We start from the raw sequence: 21,092 nt of genomic DNA, 5'->3' as shown, positions 1-21,092 counted from the left end.
TGGTATTTGCTAATCAGGCATTTTGAAAACAGTGTCTTTCTGCCATCAGCTGTCATCATGTTTTGATACTTGTCAGTTTCCCAGTGCCATAAGTAAACTTATTAATTCTTGCAGTTTGTTGGTGATCGGGTAAATGTTAAGAGTGATTTCCGGTCGCTGCACGTGACGTATGACCACCGAGACTTAAGAGTGTGGACTACATACCTCTCCCGCCGCAAGTCACTCCCACCTGTTAATCCTACCGTGAGTCAGCTGTTGTGCCCATTTGTGTGTTTACATTCCTGTTAGGTGAGATTAGTCTTGGGTTCTGGATTCCTAAACCCTCTCAGCACCGTAATTTTAGTTGTGAAGAATGGAACAAAACCTGAAGCCAGTTGGACATTAGATAGAGAAGTTGGTTTATCAGTCATATTCTTCTTTCCAGTCGGACTATATAGAACTGCATTCAGCTTTTTCTTATCACTACCACATAAGTCAAGTCTGTCTTGATAGTTCTTTGCCTTTTAGGTTTTTACAGTATGCGTGACAGTCCTTCTCACCAACGCAGAACACAACAGTTCTGTTTGATCCTAAGCAAGCATCATTCACATTCTGTTTTCCCATGTTGTCTATATAAAGAACTGATAGATGGACTGTACCACAGAAAAGTATCGCTTGCATTGATTATCTTGACTACTTCAGGACAATAATGGTCAAAGAAAGACCCAAGCTCATTATTATATATATATATATATATATATATATATATATATATATATTCACCAAATCATTGGAAGAAAATTCAGAAGAATTAATGTCGTTTAAATGCTGATCAACTTCACAACACATCAGATGATTTTTTTTTTTTTTTTTTTTTTTTTTTTTTTGTCCAACTCTGGGCATAGGCTTAACAGCCTGCACTCAAGGCCCAGCAGTCCTCCTACATACATACACCTCTTCATGTCACCACTTCAGTGCTAACACCCACCGTCCATATTGAATACATGCTAGGGCTGTCTCATACAGGATTGGTGTATTGGTATTAGCAGGGGTATTTTTACGACATGTCGGCGGGTCTTCTGGTAGATTGGTAAAGTCTGATTTTTATGAAATTCAAATCCTCAAACTGTTCCCTGCCCCAGTCGGGATTTGAACCTGGGTCCAGTAGGACTGCAGGCCACCTCTCCACCAATTGAGCCATGTTACCTGATAATCTTTTTATAAGAAGGGGGTTGTGGGATTTCAAACCCAAAGTAATCAAAGCAAGGTCAGAGATGATGGGATCAATTAAATCAACCCCCACATCCAGTATCCAGCTGCAACCAAATGGGGATTAGATCAGATGGAGGACATGCCCTGAAATGTGAGTTGATTGATATACATGATTGAAAAAATATATATATGATGTATTCTGGTTAGTTCCCCCCTCCCCCCCTTGACCCCTTCTGCCATCGCATTTCATGCCGATACAGTTTTTCTTTATTGTCTTTACCATCTAATATGATTGTTCCTTCCTCAGCCGGTGGAGAAAAACCAATGTGCCCAGCCTGGAGCATGGAGGAAACTTTTGCGTCGCTACTGCTTTGGTATGATTGTGGAATTGTGGGATGTCAGTTGCTGTGGCTCCATGCCTGAGGCATTGCAGGGTCAGACAAGTTTGCAACATGTTCGGGCCAGCTTGGCAATGACACAAGAGGTGGCTCAGGTTGTAGGAGAGGTGATCTTAGAGTCCTTTGTTGCAACCTTAGGGAAAGTTGCACATTGTGACTTGCCTGCTGTCCCTTCAATTGCAACTGTCGCAGGTCCCAAACGCAACCACATCTGGGGTGCTCCAGCTTATGTAGGCTTGTTCCTAGTCCAGCTGTCCTCACTTCACACTCAGTCTACCACAGGACCCCCTCCAAATGCTTCCCAGCCGTCCTCCTCCCACCAGCACGCCACCAGAGCTCCCTCCAATGACTCCACTTCCTCTGCCACCCCATCCACATCCTTATTCCCACCATTACAGGCAGAGGCACTAGTGGATAATGTACAGCTTGAGTGGAGTCCAGAATTGGCATCATTTGTGACTTCCCTCATCAGGCCAGTATGCTTTGTTACTCAGTGAGATATCTTTAGATTTTGTGACTGCTGTATTATAGACTAGCTTTAGACCTCAGTGCCATGAAAGGGGCAATAGGGAATAGGCTGTTTACCATATCTGTCATGTTGTTGACTACAGTAGCTTGACCTCAGATCTGTTTAACTCAAAGGAGATGATACAAAACTGATTGACTCTATTTTATCTTTTCTTTTATTATAAACAGTCTTGCCTTCAGTTTTATTCGTTCAAATTAGAACATTAAAACCTTTGGTACCGTACTCATAATAACGTCTGCAATCCATGCAGTTATTATCATAGCCATTGATTTTAGTATAATTATTCTTACCTTTAATTTCTACTTCATCATTCCATTTCCCCTTGATAATTGTTTAAAATATTCTGTCTCAAAACAGATATACACAAGACCTGAAGAACTACTCTCGAAGGTTCAGATCTCGCCCACCACCACCCCCTCCCCCTCTCCTAACCTCCCACGCAACCCCACCTACCCCACCACCATCTCAGGCAGCCCCGACCAGTGACACCATCGCCAGTTTCAGTGCAAAGTGTACCAACATCAACATTTTTGCTGTTACTGGAAAGAAAGGTAAGCTCGAAATCATTATCTCCTTCATTTAGATGACATTTTTTATTTTATCATCATCATGTAACTGTTGATAATTCGTCTTCACATAATGCCTCTCAGGAGTGGACAACTGGTCTCTCACCTTGAAAGTCTGAGCTGAATGGCCTAGTCATAAGCTCCCACACTCCTGATAGGGCAATAAAGGATTGAATTATGAGTATATGGATGATAACTTGTCATGATTTTATCAAGTGTAGGCTTTTGTTGAAGTAGTTACTGATAGCTGTATATATAACGTACAATATATCCTCAATGTTGGAAGGTATCTTCAGAGCTAAATGAAGTTGTCTGGAGGTAGAAAGAACTAAAATAAGATGTTGTCATAATGAAAGCATTATGTAATTCTTGTTGTTATCTTCATCTCTACTCTGCTCCTCATCATATTTAGTATGTAGAATAATTTTCCATCCACCCATCCATCATCCATTCCTGTATTGCCCCATCCCCATCAGAAACATAGTGGCATAACCATTGCTGGTAAATATTTGACTTTTTGTGTATCCTTTTGTCTTTTACTATAAGTTAACTTTTTGCTTTACATTATCATCATCTCAGCCCTAAGCTCATCTAAGTGATGGGAATGAAGAACTGGTAACAGTTTTGCCCAGTTTTGCCTTACACCCCCCCTCCCCCAGTATCCCTGATGGCTCGTGTGGACAGCCTAGAGAGCCAGAGAGCAACCCGGAATGCCAAGACAACCATAGTAGGGACCAAGATTGTGCGTTTTGTTCCTTCAGGCGCCCAGTACTCTTGTGTCAAGTCTTCAGAAATTAAGGTGTGTTGGCAAGGCTGAGATACGATGTTTAGTTGGCGTGTTTTCATGCTTAGGTGAGGGAGATGTGATGTTTAATTGGTCAGTTTGTGATAATGTAGAGTTCATTTTAGTATGGGCTGTATTTTGTAATATATTACCTGGACTCCAGCTGTATTATATATAACTTGTCAAAGGTTTAATTCATCATCATCATCATCATTATCATCATCATCATCAGCATTAGGATTATTTATTTTATGCTTTGTAGATGGCAGAGTCATCATCATCATCATCACCTACTCAATAATTTTTTTTTGTTCTTCTTCTTCCTTGGTTGGTTGGTTGCAGGGAGAGTTGTGTCAACTGAGTGAGGTTGTGATGGAGAGTGTGAATGGGGAGTTACTGATGAATATGTTGGAGCAGCTGCACCTTACCTGGTCCACCACCACACACATGACCTTCCTCACACTGGCTCAGGAGATATCTGCTTTCATCACTGACCTCAAGCCATCACAGCAAGGTACATTATTGCCTGAGGATGATGGAGGAGAGAAGAGAAGATTGGAATGGAGTGGAGGGAAGGTGAGAGGAGGAGAGTGTAGTGTTGAGGAGGGGGGAGGAGGAGGAGGAGGACATGTATTTTTATTGTTACTACTGCCACATAGTCAAATTCAGCTTAGGAGAGGCTCCCCCCTACCCTGTAATGAACTGCTTTCATTAATCACTTGATCATGATGACAGTTTTTGCATTTTATTCTTGCTGCTGTGAGCCTCAGATGGGCCTCTCATGGTGAAGGGTGTAATTTATACTTTAGCTTGCTTCACTTTTAGCAGCCAGAGTAAAAAAAAAAAAAATGGGTGAATAAGACAAATGGATTAAGAAAATAGACAGTCCTTGCTTAGCATGTGAAATATATACAAATACCTTGAAAAGTTGTATAATTTTTAAAGGCTCAAACAAATAATAATGGCTTGTGTTTAAGGGGCTTATTATAAGCATAAAACCTCTGACATTTCTCACTTTATACTTTATACTGAATGGCCGACAGCTGTAAATTAATATTCCATAACTGGTATTGTAATTCATTACTAACAAAAAACATCCATCCATCCATCCATCCATCATCCAATCCTACATTGCCCCATGAGGAGCGTAGGAGCCCGGGACTAGGCAGTTGGTCCTGACATTTAAGATGAGAGTGAAACAAAAATAAGATCATTAAATAAAAAGCATAAAGGAGATCTGTCTGGAATAAAAACCTTGCTCTTCCTTTACAGACAGCAGCCAGGGAGGAAAGGGAGAGCAGAGAGGGGATACAGAGAAGGAAGAGGAGGGTGGCCTACATCTACAGCTTGTAGCTCGGGGAGACATAAGGATTGGGGCAGAGTTGTCCAGTCGTCACAGCATGTGCTTCATCCTCGGTTGGTTGTACACTGTGTGGTTGTGCTGTTCCCTTTTGCTGTCACAGAGAATTCACAAGTATATAAAGCACTGTTCACTAAAACTGAGTTTCAGTGATGATGTAGTACTGATATTTTCTTTTAGATTTCCAATACAGTAATGCCTCTTTTATTCTGGCACTTAATATTTTTTCATCATTGATGCCTACAAAGTCTTGTTGTTTAATATGGATGTGTTATGCATTTAACCTATGTTGTAATTAAGCCTATGTTTAATATGAACTGGTATGTGTTACCTTCTACCTGATATTGCACATTTTAAAGATCAAAGAAAGATTAGTCAGAAAAGGCAACACTGTCATATCTGTGGCCATATGCTGTTATAATTTTGTATACAGGGGCACTATTCAGGATCACTTATTTTAATTGGCTTACCTGCTTAGTTAGGGGTGAAATTAATGATTATTGGTATGCTATTTTTATGGCATAAGATAAGGAGCCAAAAATACGGCATAGCCTTTTATTTGACTGCATTTCTCTGACTACTCAACAGGCGATCTCACATACCTGATGGCAAATGGGAGGATCTCTTGCCAGTCAGAGGAACTACAGGTGAGCTGGAGCTGGAATGGATTTTGCGTTTATAAACTCAGTGTGCAGTGTATATATACAGGTAGCTGTGCTCATTGAGGAAGATAATTGCCTCAAGCATTCTTTGGTTTGATTATGTTCTGTACACAAATTTATTGTTCTGATGTTGTTTCAAATATTTGAGTGTTGATACATAGGCTGCATTAAAACTAAAAGTTCTCCCATTATGTGAGTAAGGTGGGTAAGTCACAATGATTTTGTTTGCCTACACTGTTACACACAGCTTTAAGCTCTTCAGTCTGAGTCTATATTTTCCAGTTTTATTAAGTCCACGTTTCATGTGACTAAGATAATGAAGGCTATATTTGATCCCTCCAATTTGAGAAGTCTTCTCAAAGCTGAGTAACATAACTGAAGGTAGAAAGAATAATTAAAACTATTTCCATACCACAGTAAAGGGTTTAATTGCCGTAACTGTAAAGGTTAGATGATTTATCGGTACAGTACAATAAGTTCTCTTTATCCATTTTATGAAAGGCCTTTTTGGTGTTCATTTTTAACCATTTTTACATCCACAGTAAATGTTGAAAATTACATATAACAGTTTCATTGCTGCCCATAAAGCTGATTTGCTGGTTTTGCCCTATTTATAATACTGTACTAGTTGCATGGAAGAAGGATGAGAGATTATGCAATACATTTCTGACTTATAATGAGGGCTGTTGCTGGAGAGGGATTCATGTATGTGGTGGCGTTGATGTAACTGGAAGGATTTGCTGCTGAGTTATATAAACCCCGCACCCCCTCCTAGTCCCCTGAAAGAACGATGGTGGACTTTAGACTTTCAGTTCCCTGGGCTCATAACTTAAGGCCACAACAACAATGGTAACAGTAGTAACAATGAGGACTAATTGTATTCTCCTCCAGATACACTTTGACAGCCACAGGATCATGTGTCTGAGTGGCTGGAAGCTGTCTCGTGCCCTGCAGTCAAGAGAGGTGCGAGAGGAGAGGGAGTCTGTGCCCGAACTGTCACTCAAGCAGAACAAGTCTTGGTTAGTATTTGCAGTCTTGTTGGTAGAGGGTTAAGTTTTGGGATTGAGTTGGGTTGCTGTTAATACTGAGTTTATTGGCAAGAAACTGTTGAGAGGTTGTCATATAAAATTTTTTTCAACTGTGCTGGATGATGATGATGTATTAAGTGGTTCAGAGTAGCTTTGAAGGGTCAGGGTTGATGCAAGAAACACTAGCATTTATTTCACTATACAGTATGGCCTATGGACTAATATGTGCAGGTACATCTAGTCACAACTTGAGGTAAATTTTGATACCGTACTTATTTGTAGCCCTAAATGTAATTCATTACTTTAAAAAAAAAAAAAATTAATTGAAAGTGATTTGCACATACTAGCAGGTTTATGCTAGAAACACATGAATGGTGTTAGGTGAAGAATTACCATATACTGTACTTTGTTACTATCTTGTCTTCTCATCAGTGCAGTATTTTGAACTGTAGTAGCTTAATCCCATTCCCTACACCATGCCAGGGACAGGCTCTGACATTCTGTTATTGTTGGTGTTACCTGTACATGGTAACATTCTTATTCTTTGGGTTACGTTGTATTTATTATTATTATTTCCTTTTACTGTATTAGTCCTCAACATTTTTACAGGAAACTAACTGTAGACACGTGGAAAACAACTTTCCCATACAACTACAACTTTGCAGCAGCATTCAGTGATGACCTCATATCCCTGGTGAAGTGGGCCAAACTGGTTCATTCGCCCAAGTCCACCTCCACCACCACACCCCGCCTGGCTGTCCCTCCCCTTCCACCAGACATTGTTATCAGGGTGAGTGAGTGAAGAGAGAGAGAGAATAATTCATAGTTAAAGTTTTCATTGTCATGTAATACAGTACCAGTGGTTTAGGGTGGTCTCTTCTGGACAATAGCAGCTTTGCCTGAGGGCCTCATACACCCTTGATCCTTCTGGATTTGTATTGATCTGTCTTTCAATATATCTATTTGTATCTGTCCCTCTAACTGTCTGTATCCAGATGACTTAAACATAGAAGGGAAAGCCATAAACAAATCACCTCTGTGTCATCCTGACTATCACTGTCAGGCTTCCATTCCTCCAATTCACACCATTCTCAAATACTTCAACTTGTGCCTCTATCTCACCCTGTTTCACCGTGCCCATCTCCCTCTCCACCTGATTCACATACACTCTCCCAGCCAGTCTCTCATTCTTCATTGTCTACTCATGGTCACAAGGACTTCTCATAACACTTTTTAACACATTCACACCACACTGTTCCTTAAATTCCTCCTTTTTGGGTGTCTGTCCATGTAACTCCACATTCTCCATTGAAATAACTCCGCTGTATTCCTGTCAGGGCTTAAGAGTGCTGATGTGGGGTTAGCTGCAACTGTATCTTTTCTGACATAATTTTCTATTTCAAAAATTAAGATGAAACGGAAGTAGTTCATCATTCTATGTACAGTTGAAGACATTTCAGAATGTTACAGTAACCCTTCCACTGTTATTGCTTTAGTTAAATACAGTTCCATATTTAATTTTGCCCACCACTTAATAATTAGGCATACCTGGGAGAAACAACATTTAGGAGTTTGATTACATATCAACTGGGTTTTCTTGTATTATTCTCAATTTTGGTTTATAATGTCTTCCAAAAAATTTCTCTCATTTTATATTATTGGTACAGTAGTACTGACCAAGGAACCTTATGTTGTAGTGAAATAGTACTGTGGTGTTTGACAGTAGATACTTGCTGCTGCCACATGATTTTATACAACATTGGCAAGAATTTTCCAGTGAAAGGGTTAAGTTACCCCCCCAAAATCCTTATTTCCAAATGATTTTCATCATCATTATTGTTAGTGTTGTTATCATCCTGACCATGTTTTTCCCAATAAATGATGTGGGTAAGATCTTGATATAGTGAGTAGAGATTCATAGAAGCAGGAGAACTGTCTGTCTAAATTTGGTCAAACCTCTTCCTTGTAGGTACGTCACTGGCTGTTGGAGGTTGGAGATGACCCATTCGAGGTGAAGCTGAGGTACAACTATGAACTGTTGGAGGACGAATACCAGGAGTCTTGCAAACGACTCAAGGCACTGGATGCAAGGGTAGGTCGCTGTATTTGCCAGTGCATTACCATTCATTATATACTTCCTGGTGTTGCCAGATGACAGTTATACTCTATAATGTTCAGTTTGGAGATTATTTTAATTATGCTACCACAAGCTTACTTGAGTTTAACTTTCCAATTTTCTCTTGCCACAGTTAATCAGTCCTTTATATACACAACTAGTCAACCCTGGAAGTGTCTTCCTCTGTTGGTATTTTCCCTTTGCCTTTGAACTGCATTCTTCTAAATGTAATATGTCTAAGCATGTCAGGACAATGTTGGTTTTCAGATGTCTGTGGAAGAGACATTTTTTGTAGGCTTCAAGCCTTTGTGTGTGTGTGTGCATGCATTCCTCTGTCTGTCTGTCTTGTCTGCATCTGTCTGTCTGCCTGTGCATGCATGTGTCAGTGCGTGTTTTGTCAGCTGAGAGAGGGAGAAAGAGAGATTACTGACCCAGTGATACTGATCCCTATTTTTGCTTAGCTTGTTGCTTCCAGACAGTTATATGTAACAGAAGAAAGGCATTTTGTACTGAAGTAGTAGACAGTCAACCATTAGAACTTCCTCCCCCCCCCCATTCTTCTTACTTTCATCATTCCACACAGATAGAGAAGCGGCACAAGACACTGCAAGTCTTCCCACCGGACAAAATTGAGGAACTGCATAGAAACCTACAGGAGAAGAACAGTGAGACATATATCAAGAGGTCCAAACTGGTGAGTCATATTGTAGTACCAATTATTGCTGGACAAACGCGTGTTGGATGCAAGGGTGCTTGTGTGTAATATATATATATATATATATGTAGTATATATATATATATATATATATATATATATGTATATATATATATATATATATATATATATATATATATATATATATATATATATATATAAAATACTGTATATATATTCATATATTCCAGATACTTATTGACTTTTTTTCAGATACTGACCCTTTTTTTTTTTTTTTTTTTTTTTTTTATAGTACTAATAACATACAGTACATGGGTCAGCCAGGTTATTAAATTGTTTGAACTACTCGTATACTGATTTTCCTTTTATTTATTATTATTATTTTTTTAAATTACATAATTTATTTATTTACTTTTTGTCAGATGTATGGATCAGCACCAATGCGGACCCAGCTTTTCACATGGACAATGGAGGACGTTGTGATCTTTGCCATGGCTGATCCAACTTTCCATGGGACTGAGCGTGTTATTCACCACATGATGGACATTGACCCAGAATCGTAAGTTTTGTGCACGCAAATATATGGCTGGTGGTGTAGTGGCTTGCACCTTTACTTTGGCTTGATGGCATTCCATGGGTGAAGTCCCCATAAGGTGATTGAAGGCTTTTCGATCAGTGCCACTAGGGAAGTAGTTTGTCAACTCTCCTTAAATGTGCTGGACCACATTAACCAAATGTCAGGCCAGGACACCCCAAAGAGGGCAAAATGAGTGTGGTTGTTTGGCGTTTTTATGTACCCTCAGGTGTTTAGGACTGTAGTAACCTAGTGTCATGTGTGTGCACCTCCAGTAATATGGAGCTGGCTATTACTTATTGAATGCTTTGAGACAGTGAAGTAATAGTTGATAAAGAAATGGGTGGATGATGTGTATGAAGAAGCCCATGACAGGGACTGCATCCCTTTTGTAACTGTGTGTCAACTCAAATAGTTCTGTCTCACAGGCATTGATGAACCACATCTAAAAAGAGAGGGAGAGAGAGACAGACAGACACAGACAGACACAGAGAGAATGGTTCTACCTCTGAGATAAAGCTGAGAATTTTGAAGACATGAATGGTGAGAGAATGAATGCGTGTTTCATATCAGTGGGCTCTGTGTTGTTAGTTTCTTGCTTCTGTGTTTTCATTTTCATGTTTATGATCTTCCCACTTTATTTTTGTGGGAAATATACAGGTGGTAACAATATTGATGGCAGTGATTTTTGTCATCCACTCCTTCATTTACATCATTTTCCAGCCACTGAAGTCCATTCTCTGTTGATAGTTCTCCTACTTTCAAACTTTCTTTTTCCCTTTTTCTGGATCATATCCCTGCCCATTTGTCAGTAGGAATGAAGATAATGATGATGATAGCGACAGTTGATGAATGATGATGATGACAGTGAATGATTACCATGCCAACAATCCATTTCGATCACTTTACAAGACCGTGGCCAGAGGAGGGTCAGGAGTTCTCAACACTGTGGTGCCGAATGATCTCGGCTTCATGTGGGGAGTGGAAGTTCCGTCTGCGCGACTACCCCCAGTCTCTCCTGCACATGAAAGACCTGGAGCTGTGGGGCCGGCTTATTGGGGCAGAACAGAAAGCCAGCAAGAGAGGTGAGTTGTATTTCAGAGGTATATGCAGTAATTCATTTTCTTTTGTTGACATGGACTCATAGCAGATCTGCACTGGTGTTCATCGTAGCATTAATGAGTAACAGAGGCCTTACAGATCTAAGTCATGGTAGCAGAAAAGGGTAAAGAAGGCTCCTAGGTGTTGTTGGGTGTAATGGCTTTTTTTCCTACACCCCTCATGGGGCAACACAGGATTAGATGATGGATGAATGAATGACTGTATTGTTTTTTGTCATAGCAATAATTGGTAACAAAGACCCTTATACTGTATTTGAAAATAGATGAGTACAATAACATATTCTATTACCGAAAACGAAACACACCCATTTTACACTAACTAGACCTATAACTTCACCCTTTTGCAGTTTATTTCACTTCCTTGTCTTTGCACTTCTTCATGAAACACAAGTATTGCTACCCATTGCACTCCATTTAACATTGTTCGTTATATCCAATGAAAGTTCGATGACTTCGTAGTGTCTATTAAATTCGATATCAGGTCTGTTGAGCTACATTAATTGGAGGTTCTACCATAATTTTATTTATATATTTATTTGATTTAATCCTTACAGCGATTCGCAACGTAAAGGTGGAAGTTGGATCGCCATGGCAGGATGTCACTGTACGGCGCACCATGTCTGCATTAAAGTTCTACCATGACTTCTCCTGTGAGGTCAAGTCATTCACTGCAGCCTATGGCCCGTGCTGGGAGCCTGCTGTTGCACAGTTCAACATTGGTTTGTAAAGTTTGGGTTTGATTATCTTAGTTTTTCATAGTTTAGTAGTTGCCCAGTGTTCTAATGGTTAAGTGCATCAGTCAGAATGATGGCCTGGTCTTGTGCTTATGAGTTTGAAATTCCGTGTTGCGGATGTAAGTTTTTCATTCATGTGATGCCACCATGTGCATAGGTCAGTGTCCTTCCCTTACATGTTCTGAACTACAGTACATTATCCTAGCCTTAGTCCCCTACATTTCATAGGGGATGCAGTGGTATCAGGTGCTAAGATATGCCAAAGCCAGTTTCATTTCTTTTGCTTGATGGTTTAGTTGTTTGAGACACCAACCAAGGTGAAGAGCATGTGTTGTATGCATTTTGCGTTGACTCCTTGTGAGGAATGTGGTTTCCCTATCCCACCAGGAAAAGTAGGTCAGTTACCTACCTTTACTTGCGTGGAAAGAAGTAGCCTCAGGCCATGGCATACAACAAGAGTAATTAATATGAGGTGATTTTTATTATTTCTTTGATTTTTAGTTTTTCTGACTTTATTACTTTTCCTCAGTGTTTTCTTTCATATACTTTTTTTACCTCATCCCAGCACTGTCCATGTTTAGCCAGACAACCTTCTGCATTTATTATTTGACCTTAGTATATGCATTCATCAGCAGTTTCTGTTGTCCTAGCTTTATTATCAACAAGCCATCATTCTGCATTTATTATTTTCCTCATTGTTCACATTCATGTGCTTTTTCCATCCTCCCAGCATTGTCCCTGATCAACCAGCCTTCCCGTGACCCTTCCACTCCCCTGCCGTGGTGGGACAAGATGCGTCTCTTGTTCCACGGAAGGCTGACGATGATGGTGGAGCGCATGACCCTCCTTCTTCATGCCTCACTTGACCCCTACAACACCACTGAGGAGATGGAGTTGACCTGGAGCAGCCTCACTATGGACTGGACTAATGGTTGGTGTTGTTTTTATTGTTCTTCAGCCAGTAATTGAAGGACATGGAGTACATTAGTCGTTGTAGTTGTTACCTGATGAGTCATCGTCATTGTCGTCATCATCATCGTTGGTTATCCTCAGTTTCATTTTCACCTTCATCTTCAGTGTTATCATCATCATCATCATCATCTTTGTTATCATCATCATCATCATCATGAACATATCCCTATCCCCCTCTTAAATACAAGTCATTGTACAGTATTTTTACCCATTGTCCACAACATAGAATAAGTTAAAAATTAAAAAGATTTGAAAATTATACTGGGACTACATTTCTGTCTGTCTATCTATCATTCTATCTATAGCCTGACTCCCTAATCCCACAGAGGGTGGCTGCAGACAAAATGACTCCAAGTTGCTCTGTCACCCACCATTTGACTGCCCTCCACACAGCTCACTTCCCCCTCCTTCATATACCTCTCAACTCCATCCCTCCACCTCACCCTTGGTCTCCCCCTCCCTCTTCCTCCCTGCAGCAAATAATAATAATAGTATTCATAAAATGTAGGTGATCTGAATGTAACACCTACCTTGTGGTTTAGCTAGGTCTTCACAAATGGGGGAAAAGGGTAGGGCCAAACTCTGATCTGGGGGATGTTCACTGCTGCAGTGTACACACATTAGATAATGTGAAATTTCAAATGACTGGGCTGGTGGGGGACCTACATTTTGATTGGGAGGCTCTGGGTCTCCATAGGCCCTCTTGTAGGTACATCATTGACCTTGTAACTCAAAACTTGACTTTGCAGTTTTTATAGCTTGATATTTTAACTCACAGTTTATCATGTAGCTTATTAGATTTTCAGGACTAACAGTTTTGTAATTAAACACTTTGTAGTTTTAGGAGGAAGATCCAACAGTTAAATTTAGAATCCCATTCTTCTGCTAATAAGTTACTGTTCTGCTTTTCAGCCAAGATAATTTTCAAGGGAGAGTTGAATGTGTTTGTGAGGACAGCCAGCAAGTACGATGATGCCAAGCTGCTTCATCTACCAAACCTCAAGGTGAATTTTCATAGCAGGTCCTCCCTGTACGTTCCCTTTTTTGTTCACTATTTTGCTTTTAATTTCATCAGTAAAATAGAGAAATATTGCCCCTTAAACTTTCATTATGATGATTCCAAGCTTTTGCATTTACCAAAAGTCAGAGTGGCTTATTCCAGCAAGTCCTCATGTAATAAATATTGCTTGTTTTATGTTCTTTTTTTGCTTTCAAATTGTCAATAAATTACAGAAATATGGCACTGAAAGTTTCATTGCTATCCATAAGGGCAGATTGCCAGTTTCCTCAGTTTGTAGCACTGAAGAATTGAAAAAGTTGTGATACATTGAAATACATCCCTGATGTGATGAGGACTTTGTATTTTTATGTACTCCTCCTGATACTGTTATTAGAATTGTTTTTAGTTATCCTTAGAGTTTTCTCAGACTCATATTCATCTTTTTTTTGTGTGTATTTTGTTTTGAGATTTTTATCGTTTAATCTAGTAATGTAACAACCTTCAAACTTCAGGCCATAATTTTCTATAGGTTATTCCAGATATGTCAATAATTCCTGCCATTTTCTTTATTTATATCATTATTCAGCTTAAGAAAGACATTTCCAGCCAGAGAGGTTAGATACAGCATTCATTAACCTATTCCTCTCTAGGGTGCACTGAAGAAAAATAATCTCTTAGCAGCAGGACTAAAATAATATTTACATCCTAAGGCTAAGGTGATTAAATATTAGTCTTCCAACCCACCTCATGTACTTTTCACTACAGCTGTGTATTCCATTTCATATTTCTCAACTCTAAAATCTCATACATTTTAAATTTTTCTCTGCTTTGCTCTGTCCACATCAGCTTGACCTAAATTGCCATCTTCCATCTCAAATGTTGAGCTGTAATGAGGGGCCTAGTCACAAAGAATTGGTCTGAAAACAATGTAGGGCCCAATAATCTTATTCTGCCATTGAGCTATATGAAATAAGTTGCATAAGGACAGCAATCTTTGCCAAGTTACTGCTGTACTCCATTGTAACAAAATGACCTCATCTCCAACAGTTGACAGTGAAAATGAACTGGCTTTGTCAAGGCAACCCCAATGACCACCACGCGGTCATGTTGTGTGCCCCAGATAAACTGCCAGAATACTCCAGTAATCAGGTATGTTTTGTGTGTTTTCATGTTCAGGTATATGCAGTGTATCCATGTGTGCATTGGAATTTTTGTAGTTTTGTTATTACGTAGCATGGCTCTGCTTTCTCTTTGAGGATACAAAGTAAGTGGAAAGAGGCCATCCAGCTCCGTTCTCCTCTCTTTCTCTGCCATTTTCTTTACAATCTCAATTTTAAGATTACCCATTAACATTTGCATCTTACCCACCCTCCTCCCAGGAACATGACTCGTACCGTGCCTTCCGCTCCCAACACCTGTCCATGAACCTGTGCCTGGAGACCAAAACAGCCAAGAAAGGCAACATTGTAGTCACTCCTGTCATCGAAGCACTCTTCTATGGCAGCACACTCAGGTACAAGATTCAGCTACTGTCATTCTACTGTTATGTTTTATTTCTCTGGATGAGACTATCGTCGACCTTCCAGCTTGTGATTCCCTTTTTTTGGAAAAAAAATAGATACCCTAGCCATATTGATTCATGTTATATCCTCTTCTCAACAGATGGTTTGAGAATTTGAAGTTCATCTTGTCAGGAGTGGCAAGACCCACTCGGCGAGGACCGCTCTTTAACAACACTCGGGCCCGTAAACCCCAATTGTCCCGCCACTACAGCTCCATACACCTCTCAATATCATTCCAGGTCAGTAAGGGAGTTGTTGATGTGGGTTTGCTGATGTAGCTTATCATGATTCTTTTGTGAAGATGTATAGTTAGTTTTCATTTATTGTTGATTTTGATGAGGGTATTTGTGTGGGGATGCTGGTGTAAGTTATGATGATTCAGTTGCGAGGATGTACAGGTAGTCATCATTTAAAAAGTAGTGTTCTGTATGTGGTTTTGCTGCAGTAATTCCTGGAGCTTGAATGATGATTAAAGGGTAACCTGGGCTATTTCACTTGGCATGCTATTGAGAGTTTTTGCCTTTATGTACCTTCTGTTTCCTTGTTTCTGGATCCTTACTTACCCCATCCTTAGGTGAGATTTGGGTCAGAATGATGATGATGATTTTGCAACGTTTCTGTGGTAATGAGTTAGTTGCTTTTTTTTTTTTTTTTTTTTTCCAAGTTACAGTAGCATTTATTCATAGTGTTGCTAATTTTTTTTTTTCTTTAACTGTAGAATTATGTGAACCCTGGAGTGAAAACCTTGATATGGAAGAAGTTGAAATGAAGAAAAAAACTGTAGTTAAGATTGGGAGACATATTTAGGTTTTACTGAATTAAGAGTAACATGTAACAGGTATTATTTCTTTTATTGCTTGCAGAGATTTGATGTGCGGTACTGGATGTCTGTGGGTGTGAAGAAAGGCTTCCATCTTAGTGGGGAGCAACTCTACCTTAGTTCTGGTTAGTATTGTATAATGGCATTAGGGACAGTGTGGTTGGTGGGGGCACTCACCGTCCACTCACTCGATGTGATACTGCTCTCAGGTGCCTGCCCTTTCCTCTCCTCTTTCCAGCTTTCCATCCTTCCTCATCTGTCTTTCTTTCCTTCATTCTTACCTCTTCCTTCTGTCTATGGGTAACTTTACACTGAGTGACAAGCCAAATGGTTTCTTGTACACCAGGAAACACTTTACTACACCAGGTGGTAACCATGTGACCAAATTATTGCATCGGGTGGTTTAGTGGGTAATTATGGCACTCCAATTGGATTGACCTGGTGCAGGTTTATATCCAAGGGATGGTTGGGGTTTATTGTTCATGTGATGCCATTCAGGGATAAGTGTTTCGTTCTTCACTCTGTTCATCTGTATAGATAGAATGGAATTTCAGTAAGCCACTTTTTTGCAATTTTATCCTCCAGAGTAAAGTGGAATAATTCTGTGGTTTTGATGGCATGAAGATATATTCAGTCCCTGTTATATACGTACGTTAATGTGAATCATTCCCCATAATCCATCAGAGCACAGCCAACCCTGGTGCATGTGAGCAGTCGGTTTAAACTATGCTTTACCCCTTCTGTTTGAAAAGCCTGTCCTTTGGTGAACTATATCATCTGGAGAGAGTAGTCACAAATTGCAGAATATATCATAGGATTAAAGAGATTTAATGTGATCCTTCCCCATCAGAGCACAGCCTGACCCAGTTGCATGCAAGAAAAGAACTGAAGCATTCCCCATCAGCTTAAAGTATCAAATCATAATGAATAAGTTTGTCTGTGAGGGGGGGTTGGAAGGCCATGGGATTGAGAGATATTAAAGTGATCCATCTCTTCAGAACACAGTCTGACCCTGGTGCCTGTGATGGATGGGCTGAAACATCGTCCACGCAGCTGTTGGAGCATCGTCTTCCTGGGCTCAGAGTTGCGGCACGCCCAGGTCTGGCTTCAGTCTCTTCTCACCGATCCCATCCCAGACAATAAGGATAAAGAGGTACCGGTAGTTGTTGTTTTGTAAGTTTTATCAGATCTGTCTTTCTAGCTGTGTCTTTTGACTTCTTTATCTATATTCTTGCTGTCTCCAGTTGATAAAATTCTTAGGAGAGATTTTTTGACCAGGGGATTAGATATAAGTTTCGGTGATAACCTTTAATACAAAAAGTCTTTATACATAAAATCATCTACAGGTTATAAGAATAAATTAATAGAATATATTAACATGTGCCCTTGTTTTACAACTGGGATAGATTTTTGAAAACCCATCATACAGTGAATTTAGTGTTGTAGTGCTTGGAGAAGCGAGAAAAATGATCACGTAGCAAAAAATAGGGCATCACAGGAGTTGTATAAGTGAAAAAACAATTGTGATGTGAAAAATGTCTTCATTTCTTGTTGATCATGTATCCAGTGATTGTACAACAAGGGTGGACAGTATATACTTGATTCAAGGAATAAATTTCTCTCTTTAAAAATTTTCAGGAGCCTTTTGCCCAGCCTGTGGAAAAATTCTACTTCCTGAATGTGAACAAGGTGGAGTACAAGTGGGAGACCCAGAGCCCAGTGCCCCCCTGCCCCCCTCTGGACCAGCCTCATCGGGAACCAACACACAGGCTGGTTGTACATGACCTCAAGGTAAATTCAACCTTCCTGCAAGCAGCTCTACAATAAGAAGCCCAAAAGAATTCCCCTCCTTTGACATTACATTTAACCCTGCCTTTCTCTCACCTTAACTGTCTCCTTCACTCCTTTCTAACATCTTCATGTGTTCTCTCTCTCTCTCTCTCTCCTTCCTTCCTTCCTTCCTTCCCTCCTTCCTTCCTTCCTTCCTTCCTTCCTTCCTTCCTATGTATTACTTGGCATTTCCTAATGGGAGTCCTGCTCCCATTTGTAGAGCCCTTCATCCCTGAGCAATAATAGGAAATAGGGTTATGATGATGAGGATGAGGAGGATTGTACAGGTGTATTGGTGATGATGATGATGATGATTGCTTGACTTCATGTCCTGTCTGTTATCTCAGGACCTTCAACATCAGTATATTTCCACAACCTTATCACTCAGGGTGTGTGGACAACCAACAACCGAGACATTGTCCTGGCTCTATATGATTCGTGGATCAAGTCGCAACAGCTCCGTCGCAACCTGACCCCAGACATCATCAAGAGCTACAACCCTGATGTCTCCACACCCACAAAACCTCGCAGCCGCTCCCTTACCGACCCCCCCTCACAGAACATCACCTCTCCTACTGCATTACAGGTAATAATGTTGAATTAATGGCTATTTTCATCATAAGTTGTTGGTGATTTAGTGTAAAGCAGTGTTAAAGTCAAAAGTGAGTTTTTTTAATCTATTTTTTTTGCTATATCCCCAGAAATATAGCAGAAATTACACTTTGTCTGTATTTTACTTTTTGTGGACTATGACATTCTCTAATCAGAGCTTAATGTACATTCCAACATAGGTCACTCCAGTGCAGGCTACTCCTTCACCCATGTCTCGCCTGCAGTCCGGACATGCACAAGCCTTGCTACAGCAGCTGATTGCAGAGGCTGACAATAACCAGGTGGGAGACTGAGATAATTGTCATAAATGAGTACAGTACTGTGCTTTAATGTGCCGCAGTATTTTATTCTTTCTGATAAGGAGAGTGTGTTTCTATCCCTGTTTGTTTGTTTGCTTTTTAGTTTGTTTGTTTGCTAGCAAGATTACTCAAAAACTAAAAGAAAGATTTGGACCAAATTTGTGATAGCCCATGTTCCAGGGAACAATCAGTTAACTTTCGGGACCAATCAGGATCGTATTACAGATTCTGGATCCGGAAACCATTTTTTGTGAAACCCTAATCAGTGATGAGAAAACATAGTCTATTATGAAGGGTGGTTTGGAAATTACATTTCCCTTGTCAGAGAGATGCGCTCCATTATGGGCCCCTCTAGTTTAAGTCCTGTATCCTCCTTTGCTAAATTGCAAAGGCCTCTTTATTCCACGGTTGCCATTAGTACAACTGTAGGGTTCAGTTCAATACAAGAAGGTGTAATCAGGACCCATTCCTTCATCATGCAAGCGCTCCATTAGCACATGCTTTGCTGCCTGACTTCCACATCCATAATTTTGATGGCATTGATTGACTCCAATTCAATACTCTTCTTCTTGTATTTGTTCTGTTTAAAACAGCTGAATTAATTGTGATTTTCAGAAGTCATATAAATATGAAAGGGCAAGTTGTCTAGATAATATAATTGATAACAGACTTGAATCATCGCCCTTGTTAGTTGAGAATTTATCAGATTTAAAGAAAGCAACCTAAGAATGATAATTGTTTACCACCGGAGCCACTGAAGCAGTTGATGCAGTGATCAACTGCTCTGACAAGGCTGTAAAGAAGGAACAAGGTTCTCTGAAAAGAATGTAAAAATAATCTTACACCTGTCAGGTTGCATTTAGCGAGGACTGCTCCAAAGAATATGAACGTGACCAGATGTTGCATGGTATCAAGGCTTGCAACAAGGATGATGTCATACACAAACGATGGCTTAGTGAGTATTGTCTTTTTGTGTAGCTAATAGGTTCACGTTTAGGTGTTATTCATTGGCATGACTAGCTGTAATTGGAAGTTTGCTTTTACATGTTATGTGGCAATTCTAGCTTCTCCTTTGTAGGTGTTTCCTTTTTCTCTTTCTGGATCCTGCCCATGACATTAAAATAGTAAGGTTGTGGATCTGAGTAATAATTATGTTGGTGGTGATCATAGCAACGGCTTGAAGCCCTTTGGTGATACCAGCCAGAAATTGAACTCATGCTAAATAAATAACAGGTCAGATTGCCACCACACTACTAATCAGGACTGAGTTCTCAAAAAACTTATGATCATTTCTCTTTTGTAAACTCATATACTGTATTGTTTTTGTAGGGAGAACAAACAGTGGGAAGATTCTGCCTTTTCCTTGCCTTTTCTTTCATGTCATTGTTTTTGTTATTGATCAACCCCAGTCTGTCTGGCCAAGTAGACTCATCAACTGCAGGCATACAACTGCCCCTGCAGGGTTGTCCCCTGCAGTGAACCAGTGTTCCCATGCAGCTGACGGCACCTCACCACAGGAAGGTGTAGGGAATAGTGTGGATGTTTGGTTTCTGGATGGACACTACATTTGCATCTCTCTGCCCAGTTAACAGGGGCATCGTATTTGGTTTGTCTTCATCCCATTATTAGTTATGTGGTTACCATCCAGCATTGTAAATGGTTTTCTGGGTTACAGGAAACCATTAGACATGTCACCCAGTGTAGAGTTGCTTGAAGTGGAAAGAATAATAAAAATGATAGGAAGGAAAGGGAGAAGTAGAAAGAGAGGAGAGCAGACACAGAGATAGACTGGGAAAGGGGAAGGAAGAATGGCAGCACAACATCAAGTAAGTGAATGAAGGTTGCCACCATCTACCACCTTTCATGTAATGTACACCATAGTCAGTGAGCAAATTTGCACAATATTCACCACTTCTACGTCTAGCTTTTCATCCGTGAGCTAATATTCCTAAGCTGAGTGACTCTTTGTATGTTTCTTCGTCTTAGATAATTTCCTGTGATGTGATGCATCAGGGAGGAAAAAAATGGATATACCCCAACTGTAAATTGAACTTTGTGAAATAGTTAGGGTGCTCTTGTTCCTGAAGTGCATACTGGTATAAGATTTTATTTGGGTAAGAAAAGCGTAAAATAAAAAGGATCATGTGATCCAGCCAAATTTAATTCCACTGGGATGAGAGGTTTCTCAGAAACTGAATATTGTATGATAGTTCCAGAAATTAAAGAATGATGTCTTTGTATCGAATGGTTAATATAGT

The 21,092-nt window shown here is 40.0% G+C and overlaps 1 protein-coding gene across 1 annotated transcript in view; it reads left to right on the top strand.

Moving 5' to 3' along the window:
- The window catches only part of hob (bridge-like lipid transfer protein family member hobbit), a 66,675-nt gene that overhangs the window by 31,225 nt on the left and 14,358 nt on the right, over window positions 1–21,092 (top strand). Inside the window, exons 11-35 of the mRNA XM_080274314.1 lie at window positions 115–243; window positions 1,499–2,061; window positions 2,476–2,669; window positions 3,344–3,483; window positions 3,811–3,982; window positions 4,741–4,884; window positions 5,417–5,475; window positions 6,382–6,509; window positions 7,128–7,308; window positions 8,488–8,610; window positions 9,218–9,328; window positions 9,733–9,869; window positions 10,797–10,969; window positions 11,560–11,724; window positions 12,470–12,670; window positions 13,624–13,715; window positions 14,759–14,860; window positions 15,091–15,224; window positions 15,374–15,512; window positions 16,137–16,218; window positions 17,092–17,246; window positions 17,735–17,884; window positions 18,312–18,509; window positions 18,715–18,816; window positions 19,687–19,789. Of these exons, the coding sequence (XP_080130440.1) occupies window positions 115–243; window positions 1,499–2,061; window positions 2,476–2,669; window positions 3,344–3,483; window positions 3,811–3,982; window positions 4,741–4,884; window positions 5,417–5,475; window positions 6,382–6,509; window positions 7,128–7,308; window positions 8,488–8,610; window positions 9,218–9,328; window positions 9,733–9,869; window positions 10,797–10,969; window positions 11,560–11,724; window positions 12,470–12,670; window positions 13,624–13,715; window positions 14,759–14,860; window positions 15,091–15,224; window positions 15,374–15,512; window positions 16,137–16,218; window positions 17,092–17,246; window positions 17,735–17,884; window positions 18,312–18,509; window positions 18,715–18,816; window positions 19,687–19,789 (3,877 nt within the window). The remainder of the gene's footprint in view (window positions 1–114; window positions 244–1,498; window positions 2,062–2,475; window positions 2,670–3,343; window positions 3,484–3,810; window positions 3,983–4,740; window positions 4,885–5,416; window positions 5,476–6,381; window positions 6,510–7,127; window positions 7,309–8,487; window positions 8,611–9,217; window positions 9,329–9,732; window positions 9,870–10,796; window positions 10,970–11,559; window positions 11,725–12,469; window positions 12,671–13,623; window positions 13,716–14,758; window positions 14,861–15,090; window positions 15,225–15,373; window positions 15,513–16,136; window positions 16,219–17,091; window positions 17,247–17,734; window positions 17,885–18,311; window positions 18,510–18,714; window positions 18,817–19,686; window positions 19,790–21,092) is intronic.

This window comes from Coenobita brevimanus, chromosome 57, assembly GCF_032717465.1.
Source record: "Coenobita brevimanus isolate Jiangsu-jjx chromosome 57, ASM3271746v2, whole genome shotgun sequence".
NCBI lineage: Eukaryota > Metazoa > Arthropoda > Malacostraca > Decapoda > Coenobitidae > Coenobita > Coenobita brevimanus.
The sequence above is the reverse complement of the archived record's forward strand: the minus strand, read 5'-3'. Positions and strand labels throughout refer to the sequence as shown.